The sequence below is a fragment of the Emydura macquarii genome, unplaced genomic scaffold (assembly GCF_026122565.2).
Source record: "Emydura macquarii macquarii isolate MOO-44397 ecotype Brisbane River unplaced genomic scaffold, CSIRO-AGI_Emac_v2 contig_369, whole genome shotgun sequence".
NCBI classification, from domain to species: Eukaryota; Metazoa; Chordata; order Testudines; family Chelidae; genus Emydura; species Emydura macquarii.
The window spans coordinates 9,330,306-9,342,564 of record NW_027130506.1 but is presented as its reverse complement, the minus strand read 5'-3'; the positions used below and the strand labels follow the sequence as shown (position 1 = coordinate 9,342,564).

The following is a 12,259-nucleotide window of genomic DNA, read 5'->3' as shown; positions in this document are numbered from 1 at the left end:
GGACTCAGAAAGCACCCAAGTAATGGAATTGCTGCGTTTGAAGCAAGAGCTCCAATATTTTTTTGATAAATGCTGATGCCTTCTGTACCCACTAGGGATTTTCCAAGAGGGCAGTTGTGACAAACATCTCAACACGGATATACAGAACTGAAAGCCTTAGGCTGCAAAAGAAAATGTCAAAAACAGTCTAGAAACAGGAGACAGCTACGATCTATATGCTACGTGTAATATAATCCATCTTTGAGCTGGTTTCAGGGCTCTCTAAAAGGGACAACAGCTGGTCACCTTCAAAGAGAACACGGTTACAAAATAGCTTCATAATTTTTTGTTTTATTACAATCCCCTAAGTGTTAGTCCATTGTTGTGTGTGTTTTGTTTTTGAGTAGTCTTGGCCTCATTCTACAAAGTACTGAGCAGCACCTGTGAATTCAATGGGAGTTGAGGGAGAACACTGTATCTTATTGGATAGGTCCCTTTTCCAGGGACAATTGAATCCCTACTTTTCTTATTGCTCTTAATTCTCTGCTGTCGTTTAATTCCCTCCCCCCCCCCCCCAAAACATATAACTAGAGCCTAATCATCCTGTCTGTTGCACAAATGCAACACTCATTGACCTCAGCTGATTGGGCCCAAGGACTCTGACTCCTTGGCTTCAATGGTTGCAGAAGCCTATATCACCACTTCGGTTTCCAATGCTAGTCCTCTCCCAGCAAGGCTGTGCTATCCAGCTGTCTGACCCTGCAACCTTTACTTGTAAAAGTACATGAGTACTCTTCAGTGTAAGGGCTGTAAGACTGAGCCATACATCTTTGTGGAGGAAGCCAGGTCATGTGAATAAATATAAGTTATTTGGCCCCATGGAGGGCTGCTGCTCTACGCACCATGATCAAAGAAAGGAACTTGCTCAGGCAGGACTGTTTCAGTATTGCTCCTATTTTTCTCACACAGAAAGGATGCAAACCCTATTGAGAACATGTATTTATGGGTATGCACAAATCATATACTTCTGTTTTTTATATTTATCTGAACATTGCAGGATTATATTGATTTTTACTTTTTTGAAATGTAGGACCACTTTTAGGATTACATGTGAATCCATTTTGAAACCTAAGTGTGGTTTACTGCAGTGTGTTTCCTTATATAGAGTATCATGTGAAGAAACCTTTCAGATGGGCACATACAGCTATGTAATGTTCATTTCAGGGAAGTTTTTAATAATACAGGCATTTATCTGATTCTCAATGTTTAGCTCTTATTGTGACAGGTCATAGGAAGAGGGGGGCACCACACAGCACAATATACAAATCTGACAGAAAGAGCAGATGTGGCTGGTGATTATTTGGGCCTCCTGAGACCTGAGCCTTTTTTTTTTAAAAGGCATATACAGGAATAAAGATTTAAGAGAAATTTTAAAAAGCATCAACCCTTTTCATCAGGTTTTTAATTCCAAAAGTTACATGGAAAAACAATGCAGAAAGTGTATTAATTTTACCTTATTTAGAAACGCTACTTATTTAAAAATATCTGTGAAAGGTTTAGGGTTATACATCTTTACACGTGAAGTTGATAAGTATATCCCAGGAATCCTTTGTATGGTTTAGAAAATGTCAGGCTACTCCATCTCCTGTTTTAATTTGTCCCGGTGGGAATAATCGTGATCGATGTAATACAATAGTCATTTCAGTATTGAAAAATACAGGTATAGCTCTCTTTGAAAGTAGTATAATTTTAAAAGATTCATATATGTAATTAATTTTATTTAAAAATATATTGTTTATATTTTGTGAACATGTAAACGGGTGCCCCCTGTCTTACTAAAAGTGGAGGCAGTGGAGGTTGGGAGGAGAGAAAATCAATATAATCAACTTGTCTGGACTATGCCATCAGAAACATAATCCTATTGAAATATGAAATATCTTAATTTGCCCCCTTCCCCCACATCATAAAATGCTTGCAGCACAAGGATTTACTAGTGCCAAAAGCAAAAGCGTTTAATTGGATGGCTGTGATGGGCATTAAAGACAAAAAATATACAGCCTTGCCCTTGAGATTTATCTTTAGCTAATTAGATGGATTGGGATCCATCCAGGAACTAGGTTAGCAATTCATTGATCTGTGCCTTGTTGGGTGACAATCATATTAAGTGATGCCAAGATGTTGCGGGAATTTCAACTTGTTCTTATGTTTGGTCAGAACATTAACATGAGGTGACAGTCCTTTATGAAATCATTTTATGGCGCAGTTTAAATAATACTGAATAATTGTTCAATTCTACCAAGAGGGCAACATATAGATGTGTATAACCCGCATGTGTCGGGCTGGAAAAGAGACCATCTGTCGTGTGAGAAAAATGAGAAATCTGTCGGCCCCTTTCTCTGCTGAAATCCGTCCTACATCTGCTTTTGTAATATACCACTTATATGACAGGCACTCCATCCTGAGCGCCTCCTGCCCGCTTCCTTAGGTTTCTGCTTTAAGTGCAAGCAAAGAGACAAATAACAGTAACAGCATTTCCCCCATCGGTTGCGCGGACGTTCACTCCCGTCCATGTCTATTTCCAGCAGCCCAGGACAAAGCCGCCGGCTCCAACTGCTCAGCCGAGAGGGAGCTGGCACCGAGTCCTCCCCCATTGCACGCAGAGCAGAGAGCGTGCAGGGGATGCCTGCCGGCGTTGCTTTGGGTGAGAGGGGGAATGCCCGTGGAAGGAGCAGAGCCGCGCCCAGCTCCACCCCTCCGATGCCCCGAACGTGTCTGCCGGCCCTCCGAACCCCCGGCCAGGAGGACGCCTAGGCGCCCGCGCACGCGCCCGGAGGGAACGCGGCCTCTGGTCTCGCGCTGGGCTGCTCCCGGTCACGCGCGCACTCCGCCGGCTGGGGGGGAAGGGGGGAGTGTCGGCCGGCCGAGTTCGGCGCAGGCGCAGAACACTTCCTTGTTTGCCCACGTAACGGCTGCGGGAGGGAGAGAGGGAGGACTGCTGGCTGAGAGTCGAGTCACTCACACGCAGTGGCTGTCAGAGGCGGCTGGAGCCCGAGTGATTCCCCGGAGCAACCGCCGCCGCCGCCCCTCCTCCTTCTCCTCACGTCCCTCCCCCACCCCTCTCCCCCCGTGGCCGGGGGCGCAGCAGGAGCCTGCACAAGTTAGTGATCAACTTCCCAGCCCCCTCCCCGGCGCGGGCGGGACAGCGGCGAGCGAGGGGTCCCCGGGCGAGAGCTGCGAGGGCGCCTCTTCCCTCAGCCCGGAGCGCGAGCGGGAGAGCTGGCTACAGCCCCCCCCCTCCCCCTCCCGGAGCGGGCGGGCAGGGGCTGAGCCGGCCGGAGGGAGGAACCCCCCCCCAGTCCGCAGGGGGCTGGGGCTGAGCGGGGGGCAGGACCGAGGAGCCCCTGCCTCTCCTGCGCTGCTGGTGGATGCTCCGGCTCTCAGTCTGCGTGTTATCTTTAACCCGCTCTCCCCCCTCCCTCTCCGTCTCCTCTGGGCTTTGCCCCGGGCAGGATCATGCCGGACCAGATCACCGTCCCGGAGTTCATCGCCGAGACCACGGAGGATTACAACTCTCCCACCACGTCCAGCTTCACTACCCGGCTGCAGAACTGCAGGAATACGGTCACGCTGCTGGAGGAGGTAAATAACCCCCGCCTCGCCCCTCGGAAACTGGAGTGGGGTAGGGACTGTGGCACCCCGAGCCAAGGGGCTAGAGGCGGTGGCATGTATGTGCTATGTTTTAGATCATCCTTTGAATGACTGTAGTGTGCCCTCAGCTTTCATCCTTCACGTGCACGCACCTTTTACATCTCCGAAGGCTGGCTGTGTCGAACAGCCAAGGTTAGGTGAACTTCTTCCACAATACACATCCGCTTTGCCTTTCGGAGGTGGTGATGGTGGCTGCAGCCGTAGAAGAATTGTCTGAGGTTGGAGGAATGGAGGTTGTATTCTGTTGGGCAGTGTTAGCAGTAGATCCACTCTGTTTAGCAGGGACCAACAAAGAATGTGATGGGGGGGAACTGCAGTGGAGCTCTGTTTCAGAAGTGAGGTAGGGTGAAGGGATGAATGAAGGGTGAGAAGATATTTGGAAAGAAACTGTGGGTCGAGGGGAAAGCAAAATGATAGAAGATTAGGGTTGGAAAGGACCTCAGGAGGTCATCTAGTCCAACCCCCTGCTCAAAGCAGGATCAACCCCAACTAAATCATCCAGGCCAGGGTTTTGTCAAGATGGGCCTTAAATGATGCAATAGAACTGGCAATTTGGTTTCATCATAGTCAACCTAACAGCCTGAAGTTATACATATTTTGTTAGTACTTAAACCTACTCCCTATTTTAGCAACTGGGAAGGGTACCAGAAGGGAACTAGACCTATTGTATAATTCTGCAGAGATCAGATAGTTGCATCTTGTGATTTGTGTCTGTCACTTGTGACGTCGAGATTTTCTATATGTTTTTATAATGAATGGGACTAGTGTAGTAGATATTTTACGGACAAGTCTGATGAAGGAAAGACAATGTAAAACCCTCTCTTCCCTAGGTTAGGTTAAAGTTGATAGTATATTGCCATATAAATGAAGTGGAACAATTATTTCCTTAGTTTCAAAGTTCCCTCTGATAATTTTTTTAACATTTCAGCTCACATTTGTCAACGTTTCAAGAACTACATACAGACTAGAAAATAGATTGCATCGATGCTCTCTGTATTACAAAATTTTGCTGAGTGTTAATATGAGACAAAATGTCTTGTATGGTATGCAAGAGAATAGTATTAATCATGACATTCTTTTGGTAATCTTGTGGATACAAAACATAATTCTGTTGGATTACAATGAATTAATGTTCCCTATGTTCAAAATTTTAGTGGAACTATTCTTTTCTACAATAATTTATTAGGTAATATAATAGTAATAGAATTACTGGATAAATACAGTTGCATTAACATCCCATTTCTTTTTAAATCTCTGGCATTGATCAGTCTTTAACAAAAGTTATTTCTCACTTGAAGATGATTTATTTCATAAGACATACCCACTTGTACAGTTGCCAGAAATCTAGTTTGTTCTGTTCTTCACTTGACAATATCATACCCTTCTGTTTTCAGCAGTCTGAAATAGGGATAGCCATTATATGTTATATGTACAGATTATGTTTCTTGAAAGCTACATCTTCAAAGGCAGTGGTAGAGTTAAAGTAAAATTTCATAGAGCTGCTCAAATCCCACAGTGGTATTCGTTCTTTATTGACATCTTTTAGGGTAAATATAGATGTACATTAAATACAATATAACATGTGTCTGATTTAAAAAATATACATACAGAGGGTCTCAATTGTGATTTTTCAATTAAAAACAGAATAGGAGACCTTAAATGTGTATTCAGAATAGAAAAGTTAAATATGCCGTATATTGCATTTATTTAATGATAGTACAAATCTTGGGCCTTTGGAATATAAAATATCTGTTCTGGTGAAATACATTACTTTGTACATTGACTTTTTTGTAAGAGGATCAGTAGTGAACATTGTTTATATTTGCATTGATAGTTCAAGTTGTTTCTTTTTTTGTGAAACTGTATATTCTGCTTGTTTATTTAATAGATCAGCAATTTAAGTTCAATTGGGTTACTTTTGAAGTTCCATTTACATTTTAGGAAAGTCTTTATTGAGAGGGCAGAGAAGGCAGACCAATTAAGCTGTTCTGTCATCTACTTAAAAGATGTTTAACTTGATCTTTAAGTCATAGAAGTTGGGGTGTGGGAGTGGTTTGCAATGAAAGTAAAAAAGCTTAGATGGGTAGACTGCCCCATATAATGACTTAGTAAGGAAACTGTGCATTATCTTAACACTTTTTAAAAAAAAAGGTAGTTTAAAAACTTGGTATATCCATAGTAGGAGAATTAAACCTATAGATATGATCCAGCTCTGTGTAGTAGCCTCCCAAAATTGATTTAATCCCTGCCCTCTTTCCAGTCAACAATTACATCAGCGATCTGTCATCACTGAAATGTGAATTCCTCATTTTCATGTCATAACTGATGGCCTGTATTCTTAAGTGGGAGAAGGGGTAATGGAATTTATAAGCTGTCTTACTTAGGGTTTCCTTGTGTATTTTTTCCCCTCATGCAAGAAGTCAGAGCGTAGCTTATTCAACTGCCTTAGTACATTAATACATATTCATTGGTGACCCATTTCATATCATGTTAACTGGATTCCAGAAGCTCTCTTGATTGGAGATTCAATAGGATGGCAATATTAAGCCATTTTCAGGTGAAAAATCAAAGCAGATGTTATCGAATGACACCAGTAGATGTATGCTATAATTTGGTAAGTTTTTAGCAGAAGATACTAAGAAAGTGTGAGCATATTTCTCATAAGAGAACATCAGAAGACTAAGAAGGACTTTGTGATGTATTCTTGTGTATTTCAGTTTTCTCTGTAAATCGTATTTAAGTAAAACTAAATGTAATGTGAGATTCTGTCCAAAGAGAAAGCAACAAGTACACACTGAAACAGAGTATGGAACCCTTGTAGTCAGTAGAGCTGAGCACATATTAGTTCAAATTCTTAAATTCACTTTGAGACTGTTTGCATATTGCAATATTCTAGCAAATGTCTGTTCTTTAAGGTCTAGTCTGTTATAAGAGAATATTATAGAATATTAATGGAAAGCAGATTTTAAATATCACAAGTGTTTCCACAAAAACCTGATTTTGTGAGTTCTTCTCATCTAGTCGGAACTAAAACAAACCATGTGATCTCTGCTAAATCAAAAGTAAATGAATCTTAAATATTTGTAACAAAGTATTTTATCAGGTAACACAGTCAGAGAATTGCAGGACTCTTTATATAAACTGGTGGTTTAAAACATATGAGATTATCTAAAGTAATTATTTAATCAATAAAGAGGGATTATATGGTAACTCCTACTAAAGCTAAAATAATGGGCGTTATCAATATTTAAATATATTTGTATTGATAGGAGAATGAAAGATTTAAGAGCCAATGGGAGAAAATTAAATTTTATGGTGATAGTCTTTGTCAACAAAGCTTGGAATATTTTGGTGTTTTCCTATAAATATTTTTCTTGGCATAATGTTAAAGTCACAAAAATATCCTTGCCATAGCTATCGTAACTTTATTTTTATTTTTCTGTCAGAGTATTTTGAAGAAGTTATATATAATATTATATACAAAGTGATGGGTCATTAGAACATTGGGTGTATGTAGTCATTCCACAAGACAATATACAAGTTGTTGAAGGCATGGGATAGGATAGTATATGGGCACTTAGAGTGTTGATCTGATCTGTTCAAGTGTAGTCTCTTAGTTTTGTTCTTGACAAACATGCTTTTAAACCAAATAGCCCCATAAACCAAATTACTGAAACAGTTAATCTTCTATCATAAAAATTAAGGCTCTATCTTGCCAATGTGCCTCAATCCTAATTGTGCCTCAATCCTAAACTGGAGGAAGACCTCTGCTGTGAAAGAGTAACTTGGTCATCATGACCACACAATCTTTAGTCTCTCTTAAGGTTGACAGCTGGAATGTAAGATATGTTTTTGGTGGAGTTTGTCGTATGGTCACGTGCATATTAAAACTAGATCGAGACCTCCCTTTCTCTCTCGATGGGCTGCTAAACAGCCATCAGATTATGATTTTTCCATCACTGCTGACCTGGTCTGGATTTGAACTTGTGACATAGCCTTCACCACTAACAGTTGCTTCTGATGACTACTTTACTGTACATTTCTGTAGCACTCTTGGAGTTTGAGTTAAATATCATTTTTCACTGAATAGTAATAAAGAGAAGTTAAAAATTGCAAGCACTTTCTCAGGCCTCTAGGATTTTTCAATAGTAGTAATCTCATAAAGTCATCTCTATAGGTAAATTTAGGAGCTGCTTAGATGGGTTGAAAGGTGATGCTGGGTAACTACAAAACATGAGAGCCAAAATAACTTTCTTTCACATGTTTTGCTGTCTGTGCTAGTCTCTGGTAGAATTTTGTTGTAATTTTTTAAAATTAAATAGTTATATATGTGTGCGAAATGTTCATAGTACTTTTCATCCTGTAGATACAATATAACTAATACACTCTCCATCAATAAAATAGTGAATAGATAGTTAATCAAATGGGCTGGGACTAGATTATTTTATGGTCCCAATCGTAGCACAGTATGCCACAAATTAAAAGAGGCAAAGTTTCTGAAAATTTCTCTGCTAAAGTTAAATGTAATATCTAAGACAAGAGAGAGGAAGGTAAAAAGCTTCATTTCAAACTTACCTTGTATTGTTGGTCACTTTCTGCTTTAGTTTAGAAAGACATTTAAAAAAACTAGGCTTGTAAAATGACAAACTGGCAGGAGGACTCCAAAGGTCATATAGTGCTAAAACTACTTTAAATTCATTATAGGTAAAGTGATTCTATATGTTAGACATTAGAACATGCTAATGTTACGGTTTCTTAATATTTTCGAACATAAGACCCATGTTTTCAGTTGTTTTTAAACTTTGCCAAACGTTAAGCTTTTGAGCTGATATTTTTCAAGCTGAGTGTCTGACTCAGGCTGGTTTTTATTTTTTGTGGGTTTTTTGGGAAAGTTTCAGCTAAAACAATTTAGCCATTTCGTAGAACAAGACTAATGAAAATTGCTGTGCCTGTGTTACAAACATTCTTACAGCAGCTTCACTGAGAAGCTCAAGTGCTTCCATGCTTTGGAGCAGTCACTTGAAATTGGTTGGGGATATTGCACTGGTGTCAGGGATGCGAGGCCTGTCATTTCCATACACTTTTGCCCATGTTTGGCCCAGTTATAATCCTCTTAAAAATTAAGATGGCAAAATCAGTGCCCAGCACGATCCAGTCTTGTACAAACTGCAAAAAGTTTGTGCTCTGAAAATGTACAGTCTGAGGCCCTGATCATGCAGGCATTTATGAGTAACTCTGCCCACGAGCAAACCTGTTGAGTTCAATGGGATTACTGTGCATAAATGTTTGCAGAATCAGAGCTGAAATTAAAGATGTTTAAAGTGGGTCTAAAAACACGTGTACATGACTGGGTAGTGGGGAGGTCCTGGCACATGGAAAGGACAGAGTAGCGATAATACAAAGACACTTTTCTAAAGACTGACTGACTTTGTAGTGGTTTTTCAGACAAATATCAGTTCAGAAGTAGTAGTCCCAGCTTGCCGCCTGTTTAGCCATCATTAGCTGGTAGTTTTCTATCAGCATCACAATAGAAGTGATTGAGGAAGGATTTGAAGGAAGATAAGGTAGTGTCTGTGACAGATATGGTAATCTCTTGCAATCTCCTTGAAGATCTTGTAGTATTAAATTTATGGATTAAGGTGATCTGGGATTGTATGTAATTTTGGTAGGGGGAAGATGTGACAGATATAAGACTGGGGAGGGTAGAGGAGTTCAAAAGATTATATTGGAAATGTTCTAGACAAGTATGGACTTTTGGGATAGTAAGCATTAGGTGAATTTCCTGGGCATGGACACAAAGCGGCCTAGTAGACTCTTGCTCCAAGGTCGTGGAGCTCCGGAAGCAGAGGAGTTGCCTCAACTGAGGGACCAGGGGGGACCGAACAAGAATGCGAACAAAGCTTTGGTTGAAGAAATATTGCTTATTTATTTACACAATAGAAGATAAAGCGTGCAAACATAACTGCAACAGACAAGAAACCAAATAAAAATACATAGGCCTAATATTTTACCATACATATAGTCATTTTTCATAGCACACAATTCTATTATCTTTCTCTTGTGCTTACAGACAGATGGTCATTTATAAACTTTCAATTTATCTTCAAGCAAGTGTACTTTCATACATTACCAAAAGTGCTTCTTTCCCTAAACCCCTTGGGCCGAGTCGACTCTAAGAAGTATTAGCCGTCCCTTGGATGCTGCTGGTTCATAGAAGGGCTCAGTCCAGCTACCGAGGATCCCAGCAAGCAGCAGTCCAAAGTAAGACTGACTTTTGGGATTTAAATACCCTCAAGCTGATCAGTTTACTTGTTCAACTTGCCTCATCATGTGACATGATTAGTGGGCATTTCTGCTTAGTCATCATGACTTGTGGACATTTCCAGGTATCACTCAGCCAGGTGTGGTCAGCTCCGCCGTCTGTGCTGTGCTGTGCTAGCACTCGGACAGCCCTTATTAGGTCCTTCCGGCCCTTTTCCCAAGTTATATACTTCTACTATTCTGTCTTAAAGCACAAACCCATTAACTATTCTTTTTATATTCTATGCCGGGGAATCCATAGGGAGAGCTTAATGCAAATTCCCCAACTCCAGTTATGCAAAAACCCAGCCTTTTGAAGGTAAGCTCTGAGGAGAGGGTCATTGTCTGCTGATTACCTGTTAGAGAAGGCCAAGATCAAAGGCCTCATCAGTATAAAAAAAACAGCTGATCTGCCCAGCCTTTGTTCTGGTTCTGGATCTAAAATAGATGAACTCTAACCACATGAAAAACCCCTCTGTGACTTTAGAAGGACTAACACGTACCAGAGCACTAGGTTGAAGTTGGAGGTGATCTCTGGTAAGCTTTTTAGCAGGTGTGTAGTTTCTTTTGTTTTAATATGTTTTCTCTGTAATGCTTTTAACTTAAGAATAAATGTGCTTGCTTAGAAGGAACAGTGGGGTAACTTATAACTATATACATACATTCTTTTAGCATTGGAGAGAAAGCAAAACACAGGCACTGGCCTTTTTAGGCTATCTGGCTTGCTGGGGATATTAGTGTAAGGTAAGGAGGTGTGCAACCTTAAAATCCCAAGTCAGAACAAAGTGAGACGTTGGCCTTCGCTCAAGAAAGGTGACAGTGGGAGCTGAAAACCTTTCCGTGGGTGCCCTTAAAGAATGACAGAGGGAGAACACAGGTTCAGTTACCCTGAAATTGTGACAGTGTCTTTACAGATCATTTTGGAAAAGGCATTCCATGCACATGGAAGAAATTTAAAGGTGTGTATGGAGCAACTAGACAAAAAAATGAAAAAGCAAACAAGGCAGCTAATGTTAGATGATCTACTGGAACGGACAGATGGGGTGGAAGTAGCTGGTGGAGGGCCTTAAAGTCAGTGACGAGAGGCTTGTATTTGATGTGATGTAGAAAGGGAAGCCAGTGGAGAAACTTAAAAAGAGTGACGTGGTCATGATGGGCTATGAAGATTTTTTTTTCAATATAGATAATAAATGAAACCCAATTGCAAAGATCAAATAAACTTGAAGGAGATAAGATGATTGCAGTCAAGAAGCGAGGTAAGGGTCTGTTAGAGCTTTGGCATTGTGAACAAAGAAAAAAGGCCAATCTTTTAATTGTTGTTTAGGGGAAAATGGCAAGATTTAGATACCATTTGGATGTATGGTTCTAGAGACAGGGCAGAGCCCAAGATAACACCCAAGTTATAGGTGTGAGTGACTGGGAGGATGTTTGTATTAACACTTCTTGAGAATGGGGGTACTGGACAGGGCTTGATGTGGAGTAGGAATGTAAGGGGAAAAAATGATGACTTGAGCCTGGGCCATTGTACGTTTAAAATAATGACAGGATACTGAAAATGAGATCAGAAAAACAGGCTAAGATGTGGGTTTGACAGAGAGGGACTGTCAGGAATAGTGAGGCATTGCATAAAAGGTGGTAATTGAAACCAGGTGAGCAGAGAAGATCACTTACTGATGGAGTGTAGAGAGAGAAAGGAGGAGAGACCAAGCGCTAGATTTCAAGTTGACTAAGGGCTTGTCTACACTTACAATGCTGCAGCACCAGAGCTGCAGAGATTAGTGAAGACACTACCTACACCGACGAGAGAGCATCTCCGTTGGCCTAGGTACTCAGCTTCCTCCTCTCGGTGAAGTGATGTTGACAGGAGAAGCCCTCCCATTGACATAGCACTGCCTACGCCATGGGTTAGGTTGGTATAACTGCATTGCTATAGTTACACTGACATAAGTTGGTAGTGTAGACCAAGCCTAAGTTTTAAGTCAACTGCTTGTATTCTGTGATACATTCTTTGCCGATTACAGTTTACTGTTCTGAAACCACTGGGAGATCTGTTTTTGGGTCACTATTCAAAGTAGAAAGCCATCTTTTTAATTTTTATTTCTGCTAAAGCACACGCTTTTCCCCTGCTTTACTGTAACATAAATCGTAAAGTTCTTATTTGTTCCAGTTTGAAATCCAAAATAAGTGCTTCAAATAATGGCTATAAAGGATCCTAACAGTGCAAAATTTAAAACCAGCTTTTCTAGCCTTTTTGCAATTTGAGGCATGTTAC

The 12,259-nt window shown here is 40.8% G+C and overlaps 1 protein-coding gene across 2 annotated transcripts in view; it reads left to right on the top strand.

Moving 5' to 3' along the window:
* The first annotated feature begins 3,015 nt into the window (after nt 1-3,015).
* The window catches only part of ASAP1 (ArfGAP with SH3 domain, ankyrin repeat and PH domain 1), a 297,252-nt gene continuing 288,008 nt past the window's right edge, over nt 3,016-12,259 (top strand). For both annotated transcript variants that reach the window (XM_067531501.1, XM_067531494.1), the window contains exons 1-2: nt 3,016-3,136; nt 3,489-3,618. In XM_067531501.1, the coding sequence (XP_067387602.1) occupies nt 3,493-3,618 (126 nt within the window). In that variant the 5' untranslated portion in view covers nt 3,016-3,136; nt 3,489-3,492. The remainder of the gene's footprint in view (nt 3,137-3,488; nt 3,619-12,259) is intronic.